At 47.2% G+C, this 18,587-nt stretch overlaps 3 protein-coding genes across 3 annotated transcripts; all 3 read right to left on the bottom strand.

The window, feature by feature from the left end:
• Positions 1–2,600: 2,600 nt before the first annotated feature.
• Positions 2,601–3,346, bottom strand: LOC125548166. Its single transcript, XM_048711839.1, has one exon. It carries the CDS (start codon positions 3,344–3,346, stop codon positions 2,897–2,899), a length of 450 nt encoding a protein of 149 aa, XP_048567796.1. The 3' UTR covers positions 2,601–2,896.
• Positions 3,347–5,385: 2,039 nt separating this feature from the next.
• On the bottom strand, positions 5,386–8,636 carry LOC125543262 (probable F-box protein At3g61730). The gene is made up of 8 exons (XM_048706556.1): positions 8,045–8,636; positions 6,958–7,190; positions 6,818–6,862; positions 6,548–6,715; positions 6,383–6,430; positions 6,121–6,291; positions 5,910–6,017; positions 5,386–5,809 (listed from the first exon to the last, which is right to left on the bottom strand). The coding sequence occupies exons 1-8, from the start codon at positions 8,401–8,403 to the stop codon at positions 5,724–5,726; spliced, it is 1,218 nt and encodes a 405-aa protein (XP_048562513.1). The 5' UTR covers positions 8,404–8,636; the 3' UTR covers positions 5,386–5,723.
• Positions 8,637–8,791: 155 nt separating this feature from the next.
• Positions 8,792–12,319, bottom strand: LOC125543263 (vesicle transport protein SFT2B). Its single transcript, XM_048706557.1, has 6 exons — positions 12,100–12,319; positions 11,947–12,000; positions 11,088–11,161; positions 10,743–10,860; positions 10,559–10,617; positions 8,792–9,117 (listed from the first exon to the last, which is right to left on the bottom strand). Exons 1-6 carry the CDS (start codon positions 12,211–12,213, stop codon positions 9,039–9,041), a joined length of 498 nt encoding a protein of 165 aa, XP_048562514.1. The 5' UTR covers positions 12,214–12,319; the 3' UTR covers positions 8,792–9,038.
• Positions 12,320–18,587: the final 6,268 nt, after the last annotated feature.

The following is an 18,587-nucleotide window of genomic DNA, read 5'->3' as shown; positions in this document are numbered from 1 at the left end:
TGCATGTATAATTAGCCGGGTGTATTGGGTGTATACGCATACAAGACAACACACGAATACCTGAATACGCATGCGCACATGGTATGGTGCGGTCATATGTGAGATAGCACGTACGAGTACATGCATACACCAGCTTCATGACCAATCGTGCATATATATTTAACCTGCCGTTAAAGCTCATCGCGGATAAGAAAAGAAACGTGACCCTGCTGGCACTTGCGCTGCTCCCGGCCTCTGCTTTCCTACGCAGCACTGGCCCCACTCGTCTCATAGTGCCACTGCTCCACCGTCTGCCTGCCGCCGGCTGCGCGCCACGCCACAGTGAGCTCCATGCATACCGTATAACCGTAGGCACATGCCGTCGTGCTGCCACAGCTGCTGTTGCCATAGCCCAGGTCGCGGAGGTGAGCACTGCATCCTGCACGTCGCTGCAACCCAAGCCGAATGAGCTGCACACAGCAAAGCTTTCTTCCACTCACGTTGCTAGTTGAACACACATGCAAGAGCTCTATGTGTAAGGGCAAAAGTATCTTTTTACATGCAATCTAACACCGTTAAACCTAAAAATGGACGGAAGTGTCATAAAGGGCATAAAATTTACACTTGGTGTTACATAGGGAAGAAAAAGTTTTTCAATGTTAAATAGGGAAACACAATTTAAAATAGTCTTAAATAAGGAATTCTTTCCAAAATATTAGATGGATATGAGGGCGTCAATGCACATCCACCACGTTGGACCTGATGGCCCTATCCCACCTTAAATTGCATCAAATCCATCAAACCCTTCCTCCTTCTCCCGCCTTCCTCCTATCTTTCCCACGCCTGAGTCCTCATCGCCTGCCACCCTTGGTCCCCATCCTCACCACAGTCCTGATCCGCTGCCCTAGATGTCGTCCAGCCCGTCCCTGACCACCGTGACGAAGACTGCGTCCGCCTTGTCTGTCGGCGTCCCGTCCTCGGCTCTGTCGTGCAAGGCGGAGAAAGCCGGCCGGAGGATGCGGCAACGCCGGCAGCAAGAGAGGGAAGCGGCGGCGGCGGCGTAGGGAGATGCGGACATGGACGAGCAACTGTCCCCCCCCCCCCCCCCCCCCCCCCCCCCGGGCGCCCTGAACCCCGCACCCCATCCATCCGTCCGTCGACGCGGGTTGCGCCATCGAACCAAGACAGAGGAGGATCTGACGGCCGGTTGGGGCATCCCGGAGAGCTTTCCGCCCACACAATGCCGGCAGTAGACGTATGTCATTCGCCGCAGCTCGTTCGGGCACGGATGAGCACGGGTACCGAAGACGCCCGGGCTGCCCATGACCTGTTCGACAGAATGACACAACAAGAGTCGGTATGTTTTTGTTGCTCCTGTCCAATCAACTTTGCATATGGCATGCTTGCGAAGGAGAAGGAGAAAAACGAGTGTTGGGAGTACGAGGCGGCAAGGGCGACAGCGGAGCATGCGGCAAGGATGCAGGTGGAGCACGCAAGCGGAGCGGCAAGCAAGGATGGCCTCGAAGCAGGCGGCATGGAAGGCATCCGACAAGTGATCCGGCTAGCAAGCGAGGCATTCATCATGATCAAATATTTATTTCATTTTGGCATGTCGGGATTGTTGAACTATGATTTTATTTGCTTTTTTTGAATTATTGAATTCGGACAATTTGTATCATATGATTGACATGTATAGATTTGAGGCTCCGCATTTAAGACATATGAATGTGCAGCAGCCCATATGAGGGACCGCAGGGGCTGTCTGCGGACGCGCCCGGGGCGTATAGAGAGCTGGATTTGTGAAGTCCGGTCGTAGATACTCTAACCAACCAATCTACAAGATCTTGCACCGAAATGTGCGACGCACATTCATTTTGCTCAATATCTTCCAGCTAAAAACACAAAACGTGGAAAAATATCTCTGAATAAACAACATTTTTGCGAGGCGACCGCCGTCCACCACAACTCAACCACAACACTAGCGCGAGCGCCCTGCACTTGTTTATTCCAATTTGGAAGAAGAAGAAGAAGAAGAAAAAAGGAGTGGTTGTTTATTTCATATTTTTCTAAAAAGGGATTTGTTGGGTTTTACATATGCAACCGATTCAGTCATCCAAACCCACTACGTACCCGCCCAGGCCTAGCAGAGAGAGAGAGAGCAGCAACCACTGCACATGGGGCGCCCGCTAATCAAGCTCCCCAACCAATCCGTCGCACGAGTTGCGTTCCAGGACAAAAATCCATCCGGCCGCTGCATTATCAAGTTTGCCATATCGTAACCAACAAATGATCCACCTTCGGAGCAGCAACCTCCATCGCAAGCTTCCTCTCCATTGTTTTCTGCAAAATATGCTCTCTTTTTTTGCGGGTCTTCTGCAAAATATGCTGTGTAATGCTTCGTGGATGTGAACAAAATGTGGTGTGATGTGTAGTGCAGGACACCATCTGCATCGATCATCCGTTTAGAAAAATGTTCCCAGTACGTAGCCAGTTCTGTCAGTGCGTGCTGACAGAGAAAGAAAGGCCAGATACTTAATCTGAAATAATGTTCGTCATTATCTTGCTAGAAGAAAACGCACAGCCAACTCAAAAGAAATACACATGGATTAGCACGAATGATCTACGAAGAAAACGAAATTTCATTCCATTTCTTTGGGATGGTGATCGAGGGAGCAGTACAAGAAGCGATCGGGATGAACAGCATGGGGGAGCAGAAGAGAAGCTTCAAAATAGGGAAGCTGCTATATACACACACCAGCATCAACATCAGCATCAGCATACGGATGATGCATGGGAGGGGGAGCTTCCGGCGTCGCCTGCTCGCCTCTCAGCCCAAATCTCCCTCCGTTCTCGCTGTTCTTCCCGCTTTCTCAAGGACACGACGCTACATGATAACACACGTACGTGCACGGTGCACCTACGACGACTCCTCCGGGATGCTCGCCAGCGCGGGCCGCCACCCGGCCGCCGCGGCGGCATTGGCGGCGGCGCGGCGCGCCTCCATCCTCTTGATCTCGGCCACGATCTGCGCCGCCGTCTTCTGGCCCCCGACGGTCAGCGACAGCAGCCGCGCCGCCTCCTCCTTGCTCAGGAGCACCTTCACCCGCACGACGCCCTTCCTCTGGCCACCGCCACCACGACCTGCCGCCGCTCGTCTCGGGGAGGCCTTGATGCTCTTCACGCCCGCCCCACCTACTTCGGATTCCGGCGAGGACTTGCCGCCAATCTTGCTGCCGCGCGTCGTCTTCTTCATCGTGTGGAGGACCTTCATGAGAAGCTGGAGCGAGTACATCCTCCGCCTGGGCTTCGCCGCCGCCGGCAGAGCCTTCACGCCCTGGTCGACCAAGCACGGCAGAGCGTTGCCCATTACTCTCGTCTCTCTGCTGCTTGCCGTGCGCCGGCTCGTGAACTTGTGGCTGTGCTTTGGGTGCGTGAGCAGAGGTGGGGAAAGAGAGAGAGAGCGAGAGATGAGCAGTGCCAATGGCCGCCTGGTGGTGACAGCCATGGCGTCTATATAACGGACGGCACAGCCGCGCGAGGACAAGGGTAGGAAGGAAACGTAACTACGTAGAATATAGTACGTGAGGAGTAGGTTGCACTGCCCAATGGACAGCATTTGCTGCAAGAGCTTGGGGGTCAAAATGGGGCTTGGACAGTTAGCACTTGTCCACGGCAAGTTGACACATATTATTACTACCACTGCACAAACCAAAACTAATCACATCAAAGCAAAGTCGGCACATGCATGCTGCGTACCGCAATACAACTTGGCCAGCATTTGTACTGTTACATCACTTGTTATTTATTCGGAAAGGAGAGGAACACGTGTGTGTGATGGCACTTGATCAAAGTGGGTGTTGCATGGAGTTTTGTGGGCGGTGACATGCGCATAGGGTTCGTGGATGACTACGTTTCTGCGGGAAAAGGAGACGCCGTGGGGTGGAAAGGCGACTGAAAATACGGGTTATCGTGACCAGGATAATAATCTTGTACTTGAGCTTGGACCGGAGTAGGCCGTCCATTGCATCATGTGCGGGATTCCAACTAGTCCAATGGAGCAGAGACCCTGGAGAGTGGGGAGGATCAGGCTGGCTGGGTCGCGGAACAAGTAGATCACAGCTACTCTGCTTGAGCCCGGCCGCTAGGATCCAGGTGCACGCGGACAGAGGTGGGTGCTGTTGCTGATTTGCCTAACCACGTGAGTGGTAACCGGAACGTGTGCAGCATTTCGGGCTCCAAATTAGTATTACATCCGTCTCAAATTACTTGTCTTACATTTGTTGTCTAGATACGTATAGCATTTGGCGCTGGCGAAGAGGGCCGGGGGAACGAGCCGATTCGGTATGACAAGTTTGCGCCTTTCAGAATTGCCATGCCCAGTTGATGGAGAAATCAGTCTGCAGCTGCGAGTTCAGACTTCAGAACTTGAAGCTCTCAACACAACAACCAGCTTAAAGCTCCACTGCGCACGAACAGCAGCTTTCCAAGGAAGAAAAATTACCGGTGATCCTTGCTGCACCGCGTCTGCTTTAAGCCATCTGCACTGCTTCTGCTTTCAGGTTGCTAGCTATCTCTTCTGTTCTGCATTTGTGTTTGCCTAGCCGTATACCAAACCAACTCCATTCTACTGCTTAGATTTACACACACGTTGCAAGGCTGCTACGAAAGGAGAAATATAGGTCTTGTGGGAAATGCATTTTGCCAACAAGGTACGAAGGAACCCACAAGATCGATGGCCATAATCAGTACTACTCTAAGTACTAAAACTCCCTCCCCTTGCACCCTCTGACATCTACAGATGCTCCATCCACTTAGCGCGTCTGTTTCACAACTGAGTACTCCCTCCTTCCATCTATATAGGGTCTAATGCATTTTTCAAGGCTGCCTTTGACTATTGATAAGATTAATAATACATGAGATATATAATGTGAAAATTATATCATTGGAAGCTTCTTTCACGTACGAATTTGATGGTATGCTTTGTGTAACTTGCATGTCATATATTATTGCTCCAAAACTTGGTCAAAGTTAGTATCAAAAAACATATTAGGCCCTATATAGATGGAAGGAGGGAGTAGCATTATACAGAATAGAATCAATCACACAAGAAGTTTGCACGAAAAAAAAACAATGAGTGGACAAAATACATAAGCAGAAGAGTTATCCTTGTTTTTTTTTCAGATTTTATTCAAGTTGTGTCAATCGTGATCTAACAGTGCATGGAAAAAGAACACTGCCCGAAATAACTAGGAAGCATCTAAAGTTCACCAGTGCTGTGTTACCCATGTCTGAAGAACTCTAATGCTGTGCATCCAGTCTACTATGCACACGGTAGATAGAGAAGCAGCAAGCCAACCAAGCAAACAGAGTAAATCCAGCACATACCAATACCAAGGTAAGCTCGAATAATCCACAAGGTGCTATATATATTTATATATATGCTCAAAAAACTGTGCAGCTCTTCGACGAAGTACAAATATACTGCATTAAACATTGATCGATAAAACAAACAACAGAGAGCCCGCCCCATTTGTGCAATTTCCTACTTTCCTTTTCTAATCGCCGATTTAATTACTCTACTCTCTTTTTTCTGCGATGGAATTTATCTACCCCACTGTACCCCTTCCTTTGTGACTATCCCCCTGTCAGCGCTAGCATCAGAGCAAACTAAATACCAGGCATTAACACATTTCCACAACGCAGCATCAAGGAACCCAGCCAGAAATGAACCAAGCACGAACGAATCACAGGAGCTGCTGCGTGATCCTGACAGATACGATCTGCCCACCCCTCGACATGTCCCGCATCGCCTGGAACCTCGACAGCAACCCTGTCATGAGAGACACGCGCATGCCATAGCATGTCAGAACTAGACTTCAGGCAGATAAATGCTTTGCTTCAGGTCATGATCTTGCTGGAACTAGACATACCTTCGTTGGGCTTGAGGTTGCTGCTGAGGGCGACAGCGACCGGGGTGAAGCATCCCTTTGGCAGCAGGTTGGTGCGATCCCGGATCCAAGACTTGGAATTGAGAATATCTGCACAAACGATGCCACAGTCAGCGTGAGTGTCATCCTCATATCCGGGCAATCACACACGAGTAACGAAGTGCTGGAATGGATGAATAGTTCAGGAACAAACTTTTGATGCATGGGGAATCGATGTAGTCGTAGTTGAAGATGGCAGCGGCGGCAGTATCCAGCTTCCCATTGCTGAAGTGACTGCCAAGGTCCTCGTACTCCCAGGTCCCATCCCTGAACTTGTTCTCCAGGTACAGCTCGCAGTGCCGCGCATCCAGAACCTGCATCGTCCCTGTACCACAGGTTGTTCCAATCCAAACCAAATTCAGAAACAAGCACCACAATGGCAGGACCAAGAACAAACTCCAGCCTAGGATCATCACCTTCGCACTTGTTGAGGTTGCACACGGGGCATCGCACCATGTTCATGTCTGCAACATTCAGAAGAACCAAAGAACAATGAAGAATGTCAGACATTTTAACAAGACCAGCAAGTGAGCCAGGAATGGCCAAGAAGAAGGGCACATGATCATGATGTATGCACGTACCAGCGATCCAGATGCCGGGGCGGACATTGGTGAGCAAGCAGGCTCCCATGAATCCGATGGAGATCTCCGGGCCATCATCTAGGATCGGCCTCCACTGTGGCAGTGCCAGCTTGGCCGTCAGCAGCAGCTTCGGCGTGTCCATCAGGAATCCACCAATGCGAAACCACTCTGCACCACACCAAGTCGTCAGGTAAACACATGACAGTAAACAGCAAGAAACAGGTCAGGAGAGGATTTCGGTAGCCGGCACGTCGCTTGAGGTGTGCTCACCAATGTGCTTCTCGGGCTGACGGAAGCAGTACGCATGGGTATCGTCTGAAAGAAACAGAGGGCGGAGGAGCACGCATGTCAGTACGTGCGACTGGTGTCAGTGGGAGGAAGGAGAAGCACACGGAAGACTCGGCGCATACCGAAGGCGGTGGCGTAGAGGAGGCGCCAGGAGCGGTGGAACGGGCGGGGAACGTGGAGGAGCCTGAGCATCTTGGGATCGTTGGTGCGGAGCGAGAGGTCGCGGAGGAAGGCGTAGCGCCAGATGGAGTCCTCGTAGAGGAGGCGGAAGAACCAGAGGCAGGTGGCGGAGAGCCTCAGCAGGTCAGCGCCGTGCAGGTGCTTGGCCACCTCCGTCCAGATGTCCGGCTCATACCTGCACCAAACAACATGACGAGAGTATTCAGATTTCAAACCTGCAGCACAAATCACAGAATAGACAGATAACGAATTCCTGAATCACAACACAAAGCAGGAAACCACGACTCCAATCCCAGTAGAATTCCTGAAGCATCGGAATCACAAGTAATCGGTTCATGCGTCAGGCATTATGCGTTGGTCAGCAAACACTTGGCTCCAGCGAATTTGAATTCGAACCAAAAAACAAGATGACACAGCAGTAGTCCTAAACTGCGACTAATTCGAACACCTACTGCTTCAAAACCACCAGCAGAACCGGACCCGAATCAATTCAAACACACGAAGCTATGCCCAGCGACTCTGCATTCCTAATTGGGAACACTAAGCCCAGAATTTCGAGGGCGCAGCGCACCAGTTCTTACCCCAAACACATCTGACGCAACAGAAATTCGAATAATCTCCAAGCTCCAGTCTACTACATCCAGAGGATTCAAACAGCAACACACACTGCAAACTGGTTTAAGTTGCGATCGCTTCAGTACCAAGCTCGATTCACAGAAGCAGAATTCAAAGCAGGTCAATAAGAGATTCAATAAGCAATTCGGTAGGTAATTTGCACGGATTCATCACACAAATGCTCAAGTCCAATTCCCTCCCTCCCATCCGACGCACCAAAGTTCCAGAACCACACACGCACACTTCATGACCACAGGATTCAAACTAGGAACTCGAATCGATTCGAAGCGCAGTCCAACTAAGCCCACCACCACGGGAAAATTCAAATCGACAGACCCGCACGCACGCATACACCAGACAGAGCAGCGGGAGAGCAGAGAGAGAGGGGGGGAGAGGAGGCGGGGAACAGCTTACCAGTTGAAGGGGACGCGAGAACGGGGGATGAAGGAGACGCGCGAGAGCGGCGCCACGATCCTGCAGCACCTGGAAGGCTGGAGCCCGGCGACGGGGCTCCCGATGCCCTGCTGCACGCACCTGGCCCTCTTGCTCGGCGCTGGCGGCTTCTGCGCCGCCGCCGGCCGCCGTGGTGGCTGCTTCCTCTCCGCGTCCTGCTTCCGCGGCCGCTTCCTGGGCGGCGTGGGCGGCGGCGACGAGACGAAGTCGGGGTCGAGGCGCCGCGGCCGCGGGCGCTTCCTCAGCTCCATCACCATCCCCTCCCCCGGCTCTCTCTGTGGCTGTGGCTCCGGGCGCAGGAGGGAGAAGGCCTTGCCCATGCAGCGCCTGGGGCTGGGAGGCGGAGGCGAGGTGCCGTGCGCTGCTGCTGCTGCGTGTGTGGGGGGAGGAGGAGCAGCGACGATCGCATATATAGGTGGAGGCGAGCGACACGGGTTTCGAAATTTGAAAATGGCTGGGAGAACTGAAGCAGAGCTGGAGTCCACGCGTGCCGTCCCACCGGTTCACTGGCGTGTGGGCCCGCCGCGACGTCCATTCTGGTGGGCCCCACAAGCCAGCGGACACGAACGAAGGTTGCCTGGTACACTTTCTTCTGCCAGAGGGGAATGAAAAGTGCAGGATTAATAAATAACTGTATGTGCAGGAATGGCTGCAGCTTCTGAATGCAAGCACAGAGACTACTCTTGCAGAGCAAAGATGCCGTTTATATCTGGGTTTTGTAGCAACTACTGTAATTTGCACAGAATTTGATTCAGTTCAAATAAACAAATGGAATCAAGGATTACAGAAGGGAGTTGTGAGCTGCACAAGTAAAGTGCCGCTCGTGTAGCATTTATGCACAATACGGAGCTTGATCCAGCCACCAGTCATCAGAGAACAGGGAAATGGGCGGAATACATGCACTGCTGGAGCGATGGAGATGAACCGGGTCTCTGATTTTGCTGGAGCGATGAAATCATAGTTCAGTGTCGCAGAGCTTCACCATCAGGTCGGAGACGATCCGCCGAGCAAAAGGGATGTAGCTCAAGCTATACCTGAGGTGAAATGAGGAAAACATGGTCAGGTAATTCTGTCTTCTTCTTCTGAAACTAGGTAATTCTGTCAGTTGATTGAAAGGGGGAAGAACAGGAAATAGAGATACAATCAGCGCATTGTTTCCTGGGTTGGGTGAATTTACAGTGTCCAAATATCCTGCATCTATGTTCACCGCATGCTATGTACACATCTGCGTTCAAATAGAGCATTATATCATGTTTCCCTTTGGTTCAAACTGAGATACCGTATCCTACTGTACACTGCTGCTGGACCTTGATTACAAGAAGAAAAAGTTGCAAGGACACACGAGAACTGCATGTCATGATTCAGCAAGGAAAACGCGACGGCAACACTATCATACAGGCCAGTTTAGCTGGTAACTCCAGTTATATTTTTTCTTCTGGATCCTTGCAGCATTACTTATTAGTTCTTACACTCGACAAAAGTTTGGCTACTGATTGCCCCAGCACTTTCAACAGCCCTGAGGAGCTAATAGTCAGGCATTGCTTACTCCAGGTTCGCACATGCCACGGACCGTTTATACAGAGATGATGCTATGACCACTCATGGTTATGGGCTACTAATAGATTATTTGGTACTCCCTCCGACCCATAATGAGTGTCGCAGTTTTGAACTAAGGTTTTACTGCGACACTTATTTTGGATCAGAGGGAGTGGCATTTTAGGTATGTGCTGTTTACAATTGTATACTTGTATAGCTATGTAGGTCCAACTGTACAAGAAGAACGTTATCAAAAAAGACATAGTCAAGGCCCATGTATAACGGAGTGCATTCAAGGACTGGGCGAATTGCATATCATCCACTGATGTAAATGTGCTTCCACCACTCAAATCTCAAATAAAAAGTAAGTTAGAGATGTAGCTCTATTTCGAATTCCAAAAGTAAGTTAGAGATGTAGCTCTATTTCGAATTCCAGGTATTGCTTCTTCGACAATTTGACATGGCAACTGAACGTACTACACATATACAATGACTTGAATAACTAGGGTGAAGAGGTATACATAAGACAAAACGAAAAAAATGAGGACAAGCTGAAAATGATTCCTGAAAATGCAAGAGGACATAACAGTTTTCTATCATCTTGAAGTATAAGCTAATCTCAGTTTTGCTAATGGTCATCTAGACACACATTCGGTGCATGATAGCACTCAAGGATCAAATGACTGCACATAATTAACTGTGTCCATGTTATATGCTTGAAAAATATTGACATGTGTTCAGATTATCCTAGTGCATGCAGCAGAACGAGCAAAACAAGCAAGTATTTAGGTAGTCTTATGTCTTCCCTTGGTCTAATTGAGGTACATCATGCCTCAATTCAATTAAGGCATATTTGCAACTTTTCAAGTGACATTACAATGTGATAGTTGAAGGATTAACAAGTCAGTAAGTCTACTATTCGTAGGAAAGGCAACTTACCAGAAGAGTGCACATATCTCACATATGATTGCAATCAATGTTAGCAGCTTGTCATGAATCTGCACATAGACCACAATCAGAACACACGGTTATCTGTTGGGTTTTGATAGCTGTTTATTCAACTAGGTTATTTACTTACAGGAATAAAGCCATAAAATGAACTAAGGGTTTAGAGATTACTAACCAAAAGAGCGAAAATCAGAGCAAAAACAGCACATCCAGCATAAATAGCCGTTGCATAAACACGAACTGGGTCAAGCATCATCCTCAATTGTTTATTTACCCCCATTACGAAGACTGTGCTGCCAAACAAAGGTTGAAATCAACATATTGCAACAGGTGAATATTCAAGAGAAAGTTAAGTAGAGCTAATGCATGAGCTGAACATATGTATCAAACTGGCATTTGACAGGATCATATGATTCACTTGAAAATTTTACTGCAGTTATATATAATAAATAGCAACACCGATATAGGGAAGAGTACAAATGTAAACAGAAAGCCCATCAGTTAAAATCTGTGTAATCACCTGCCAACTGCCATTATGTTTCCAAATGTAAACAACAGAGAAAATTTGATAGGTCTGGCGAAAACAATAAGTGACTGCAAAATAAAATAAAAGGTAAGTACTAAATCATATGAAGAACTTACATTTAGACACGTTTTATTTGCTGCAGCTAACTTCTGGTAAAGAGTTTAGAATTGCCAGCATATCTTACTATAAGTTTGAAGCCTAATGATACAATTTTCACACACTAAAGGAATTAGGTGAATTAACAATTGTCTCCGTCATCCAAGACAAAATCAGAACAAATTTTGCATAAGCATGGCATTTAAAACCTTAATAACTCCAACTAAGAGAAGGCAAAGCATCAGTTCAGCAGTTCGCTAGCACCGACAGGGGACAGGTTAAATGTGACATGAGCTTACCGGGAAGGGCTCACAAGCACTGGCAGGTTAAATGTGACACATTAAATGTGACATGAGCTTACCGGGAAGGGCTCACAAGCACTGACAGGTTAAATGTGACACAAGCTTACCAGGAAGGGCAAATCCAGCGAAGAAATCAGTGTCTTGGGTTAACTAAAGTTCTTAATGCTGAAATAGGCATTTAAGCGTGTGACCCATTTCTTTCGACTTATAGCTTTGTTAAGCCTAAATGTCTGAATGACATATTCGATATTTGGAAGGAATAGCATCAGGCATTGCCGGAAATAACACAGTAAGCACAACTCTTAACTATAGTTCTTAATCCCTCAATGTATAGGATCCAATTGCTGAAAATAGCGTCAGCTCGGGCAGCCAACATGGCTAATTATTCACCTGCAGTCAACTACAGCAAAAGCTGTGCGTGCGACAGATCATAGGCGGAAATTACAGCGACGTACCAGCATCATGAGGGCGAGTCCAGCAACCAAGCAAGCCGCGAAGGCGTAGAGCCGCTGAACCAGGCAAAACAAGCAGAACACATCAGATCGACAAGGACCAAGAAAGTAGAAACAGCTGCTGCGGTCGAGGGTTCTTGGAGGGGTCTGCTTTACCTGGAGAGGGGACAGAGAGCAGAGGCCTTCGGTATCACCGAGGATGTCGTCCTCCTGCCACTCCTCGTCGTCGCCGCCGGCGAGCGACCGGTGGAGGCGGGTGAGGGCGTCCATTATTGCTCCGATCGGGTTCTCTGCTTCAGTTTTGGGGATCGGCTTCCATCGGGTTGGCGTGGACAGGAGTGCTTACATGAAATCTGGGCCGTCCGTTTGGCTCCTCGGCGATCTGAAAGCTGAGAAGAAGTCGAGAGTTCGGTGCTAGGAGCATCCGCCGTGTCTTTTTTTTGACACTCAAGCGGTCATATACACGCGCATACACTTATCCCTATAAACGCACACACACAGATTCTACCTGTATGAACGCACACACGCACACCCTATTCTTATGAACATCCCAAAAGACTGAACTGGCATATTATCTCAAAATTTACGAAGTCACTGTAGGCACCTCGTCGTCGACGGAAACATCTCCTCTCACTAAATGCGCATCACCAAAAATCCTGAAATAAATCTAAAAATAAATGCGAATACCAATATTTGAACACTGGTGGGATGAGGATACCACAGTCCCTCTGACCATTCAACCACAGATTGGTTCGCATGTCCGCCATGTTAATAAGGATGCGTTTGGTTCCTCAGACTTTTGTTAATTTGCATATGTGGGCGAGTAGGACAGGCTGAGCTAATGCAGGGTCAAAATCATGTTTTGCATGTTGTTTGGTACTACCTTCTCCATTTGGGTTTATTGGTATTTTTAGTATTTTGTGTCCAACTTTAACCATAAATTTGACAAATAAATTATAAGTTGTATGTCTATTGTTAGATTCATTTTTGAAAGGGGTTTACACTCATGCTATATCTTTTTAAATAACAGTTATCCTGCATTCATTAAAAAGAGTTGCTCGTTCATTAAGGAAAACCGAGCGAAAATCAGATTGCCTAGTTAATTATAGAGAACCAAACAAAAACTATCACAACCGCTAAACAACACATATGAAAAATTCAGACACATCACTCCAAAAAAGGCCTCGGCGAGACCACACGCAGGCGTATTAGGCCTCCAATGGGCAGGGTATGGCAGCCGCCATACCTTTGACTCGGAGAAAAAAATTGTATGCCTATATATGTTAGGCTGCCTCGCTGGTTAGTTTTGATCGCTGGCAGTTTTACGCTAAAAGGAGAGTTACCGCTGGCAGTTTTACACTAAAAGGATAGATGGGCCGATGCATCCAGCTAGTTGGGCTAGAATGAATCGAGCGCCCACGCACGAAGCACATGAACCGGTCAAGGTGTCGGGAATTCCCTATTCGCTGCTTACTGCGGCAAGTAGTCGCCGCTTTGCACAGCGCGCAGCTCACCCTGGGCCGGCCCATTTGAGTGGTTTCGTCTCGCGAGATGAACCGCAAAAAAACAATGGCGCTAGGGATCGAAGCTACGACCTCCAGTAGCGATACACACACTAGCCACCGCGACCGGCTCGTGGATCTGTAAGAAAGCAATGCTAAACTTAAAGAAACTAAGAGCGACGAAAAACCCATATGTTCCTTGTACTGTTTTTTCTTCAGTCTTATTCTGTTCTTTCTTGTTTTCTTGTTTTCTTTGTTTTTCTTTTTCAATATTTTTTACTTTTTCTTTGTAAGCTTTTCAAAAAGTTCAAATATGGTTCAGAATTTTCGAAAATGTTCTTTTTGTCAAAAATTGTTCATATTTCTGAAATAGTGTTCACATTACAAAATTTTGTTCAGAATTTCGAAAATTTTCATGCTTTCTTTGTTTGTTTGTTCTGATTTTCAAAAAAAAATTCACATTTGAAATCTTTTTAAAATTAATTCAAAAAATGTTCGAGTTTCAAATCTTGTTCGCATTTTCAAAAAATGTTCACAATTCGAAATAATGTTCGCATTGCCAAATTTTGTTCAGAGTTACAAAAAATGTTCCCTTTCTCAAAAATTGTTCACGGATCCAAAAATATGTTCGCTTTCTTCAAATTTTGTTCCAAGCTTCAAAAAAATGTTCGAGTTTCAAATCTTGTTCGCATTTTCAAAAAATGTTAACAATTCAAAACAATGTTCGCATTGCCAAATTTTGTTCAGAGTTACAAAAAATGTTCCCTTTCTCAAAAATTGTTCACAGATCCAAAAATATGTTCGCTTTCTTCAAATTTTGTTCCAAGTTTCAAAAAATGTTCGCTTTTTCTATTTTTCGTTTAAATTTTTATGAAATGTTCTTGTTTTGCAAAATTTGTTCAACATTAAAAAAAACTTTGCTGCTTTTCAAAAAAAATCAAAGGTCAAAAAATGCTCAACATTTTAAAAAAATTATTCGCTATTTTTGGAATTGTCCGCGATCAAAAGAAGATACAGGTTTTGAAAACGAACTGCGTTTTTCCTGCAAAAAAAGAATGAACTGCGTTTGAACTTCTATAAAAGTTTAGATCTGTCGTGGATTATGTTCTTATAGTATTTGCTGCTTAGTGTTGGCAAAGAACGTTTAGTGGTGCAATGGTTACCGCACGCGGGTATTAAACGGGATGTCTCGAGTTCGATTCTCTCCCTCACATTTTTGCGTTGTATTTTACGTCAGTAGCTGCTCCTTCGTGGGCCGGCCCAAACGAAGCACCCCCTGGGCGAAGCCCCTCCAGTCTGCCGCAGAATGCGGCAGATAGGAGGTCCCAAGGTGTCGAGCCAGGTCGAGAACACATGACCTAATCGAGACGCACACGCACGGGAAAATACCAAGTGCTCCTATCCTTGGAGTGATCCCCATGCTTCAACTTGAAAACATTAATTTTAAATGTCTTAAAAATTTCAGAAAAAATGTGAATGCTCACAAGGAATATGACTATAACCCCTAAAAATTTCAGACCCAAACTCGAAATATACATTGAGAAATAAAAAAGACAAATACAAATGTAAATAGTGCCTAATGTTGCTTTTGTCTTTTCATGACACTATTCATGCTAGATTTCACATTTTCGCTTCTCTATTTTCATTTAGAGTTTGGATCTGAAATTTTTAAGACTTGTAGTTACATTTCTTTTGAACATTCACAAAGTTTTTCAGAACTTTTTGAAACATTTAAAATTGATTTTTTTAAGTTGAAGTGCGGGAGCACCCCAAGGATGGGAGCATCTGATATTTTCCCGCACACGCGCATCTCCACGACTCCATCACTTCTTACTCCACCTGGCGGCCGACGCATCGAGCCCTAACTAGCGCGGCGACGCCGTTTAGCCAGGTCGCCAGGACAAGGCGGGCGACCACAACGAGGCAGCCAACGGCAGCTGGCCAGGTCGCCAGGACAAGGCGGGCGACCACAACAGGGCAGCCAACGGCAGCTGGCCAGGTCGCCAGGACGAGGCAGGCGACCGTGACGGGGCAGCCAACGGTGGCAGGCTAGGGGCCTAGAGGGCAGCGACAACAACGCTAGTGGCAGCTCCAGCCGGGACCTATGCGCCTAGCGGGTAGGGCACTGGCATTGCCTTGGTCTTCTAGCCATTGAAAGATTCATCGATATGTTTTAGGTTGTTTTCCTATTGAAATATGCCTACATTTTTATTGTATTTGATTTTTTGTTGTAATGTGTATTGACTTTTTCGATTTGTATCAAAAGAATTATTTTCTTAAGACTTCGCCATACCTTAATTTTTTTCCGTCCTCCACCTCTGGGCGTCATCGTCATCCCTCCCCCCTAGAGGCGTCTTCGTCATCCCTACACTCTGAGCAAACGACTTCGACTTCACTATAGGCGATCATCGACTCAACCAACATTGTAGCAGACGCGTGAAGCTGCATGAAGATCTGCGCTAAAACTCAGCCACCAACAACCAGACAGCGCAGCTCCGACTCTGGCGAAGAACTCTAACGGATAAAACCAGACGCGACTGGCACCACGGGAGATCACCGAACAGCCACCTGCAACTAGTCATCGTATACCATGGGGCCCCGCTGAGGGAGTCCTGGATTAAGGGGTCCTCGGATGGTCTGGCTATGTGACATGGGCTGGACTGATGGGCCGTGAAGATACAAGATAGAAGGCCTTCCCCCGTGTCCGGATGAGACTCTCCTTTACGTAAACGGCAAGTTTGGCGATCGGATGTGTGGTTTCCTTTCTCTGTAAACCGACTTTGTACAACCCTAGCCCCCTCCGGTGTCTATATAAACTGGAGGGTTTAGTCCGTAGAGGCAATCACAAGATCATACAGGCTAGGCATCTAGGGTTTAGCCATTACGATCTCGAGGTAGATCAACTCTTGTAACCCCTATACTCATCAAAGTCAATCAAGCAGGAAGTAGAGTATTACCTCCAGGCCCAAACCTAGGTAAACATCGTGTCCCCCATCTCCTGTTACCTTCGATCCTCAGACACACAGTTCGGGACCCCTTACCCGAGATCAGCCGGTTTTGACACCGACATTGGTGCTTTCATTGAGAGTTCCTCTGTGTCGACAACAAAAAGATCGATGGCATGCCTTGTCATCAATGACAAAATCGCCTCCGGGTGGCAATAGGGTGTGAAGTATGCTGAAACTGAGAACCAGCATGAGAGGCACTTGGCTTCAACCTTTGCCATGGTGTAGTGGTGCAGTTGTGAGATATCCATCCATGACCACTCCGTTGCACCTTCCTCTCCGTGCGCTTTGCTTGCTCCAGAATATCTTGTAGGGTCTTATAGGGAAACATCTCCACAAAATCTGAAATTTCATTGTTGAGACCATGCAGAAATCTTGCCATCTTTGACTCCTCATCTTCATGAATACGAGCACGAACCAGCAACAATTCCACCTCTTTATAGTACTCATCCACCGTGTGCGTACCTTGGTTGAGGCACTGCAATCTGTTTCGGAGATCTCTTTGATATTGTGAAGGAACAAACATTCGCCTCATGGCTTGTTTCATCTCTTCCCAAGTGTCAATGTGGTCACGGTCTAACAGCAACTGATTTTCCTATAGTTGATTCCACCAAGTGAGTGCATAACCAGAAAACTCAACACAACCAAGGTTGACTCTCTTGGGATCGGTGAGGTTATGGATACGAAAAATCTGATCACACTGTTCTTTCCAATCAAAATATGCATCAGGGTCTTCCTTTCCTGTGAACCTGGGGACGTGTAACTTGATTCTTGCTATGTCATCTCGACCATCTCTGTCATGACGTTCTACATGACGCCCATCATCACCATATGCAACAACATGACGGTATGGAACACCACCGTAATCATCAAGGTCATCTCCATGACCACGAGCAGCACGCTCATTATGGTCATAGTAGTGCCCACGAGGGTCGTGGCCTCGCCCTCGAAGTTGTCCTCCTCGCTGCCCTCCATGAGTAGCAGCACCACGCCCACGAGGAGTAGGCACATGTCCACCATAACTGTTGTTATCATCCTCTGAGGCACCATATCCACAACAGCATGCATGGAATTCTCATCTCCAACTTCTTGTCGAACCCTATCACCACCTGCTGGAGGACGCACGTGAAACATCCTTTCCATGGCTTGGAGTAAGTCGTTCTCGAGTTTCTGTAGCTCGACACGTGTGGCCGGGGCATCTTCCTCCCCATGGTTTTCTCCATGAACACTCGATCTAGATCATGCCATGTTAGTAAGGCCAAAAGTGGAATAGTATAATTTTGTGGAATCACACAACCTCACCTCTTACTCACCAAAGTTCTTATGAGTTCACATCAGATTGTGCTTCTCCCAGGTGTGTTAAAGCGATTGAAAGATAGGGATCAAAGAACTAGCTTTTATTTTTTTGGTTGAGCTAGGTGGGGTAAACAAAAAGGGGCTTGTGCTGAAATCAAGTTGATGCAAACCAAGAAAATGTGCGGATGGATCTGCTGGACCTTTGCACCAAGATTGAAAAATACACAACACACAAGCTTCTGAAATTTTTCTACCAAGCTGAAACTTTTGGATCTTACACAACACTTTCCTTTGTTTCCCTCTTGAATTTTTAGCACTCTTTTATTTTTCTCTTTTTCCAAAGCACAACAACCAAATATGAAAACAATTATGAAGATGAACTTGGTGCAGATCTAAAAGATGAAGAACATGCAAGGTATGCAACAACAAGTCTTGGATTTTTTGGTGGGCCTTTGGATTTCTAGGACAGAAATGTAGCATGAAAAACACTTGATCTAAAGGTATGTAGCAAGATAAACTTGGATAACAGATCCTACCGTGTCAACGAAGGCTCTGATGCCAGATGATAGGCGGGAACCTGATGAACGAGTTCACGCCCGAGGGAGGCCCGATCTTCACGTCGTAGGATCGAATCGAGAGGGATAATTAGCTGCAAGCAGCCGGGATAACTAGCTTTATACCTGCCAAGGTTAGATGCAACCCGGACGTTGGGGATGGCTGACTGAAGCTACAAGAACTCCAACCCGCTGTCCGAACAATCATAGAACCACAAACCGAGATTAATTTACACAAAACGACCGGACCCGTAGAGTACAAATTAGGGGGAACCAGAGGCTCCTTC

The sequence above is a fragment of the Triticum urartu genome, chromosome 3 (assembly GCF_003073215.2).
Source record: "Triticum urartu cultivar G1812 chromosome 3, Tu2.1, whole genome shotgun sequence".
NCBI classification, from domain to species: domain Eukaryota; kingdom Viridiplantae; phylum Streptophyta; class Magnoliopsida; order Poales; family Poaceae; genus Triticum; species Triticum urartu.
Note: the sequence above shows the minus strand (reverse complement) of the source record. Positions and strands in the feature narration are given on the sequence as shown.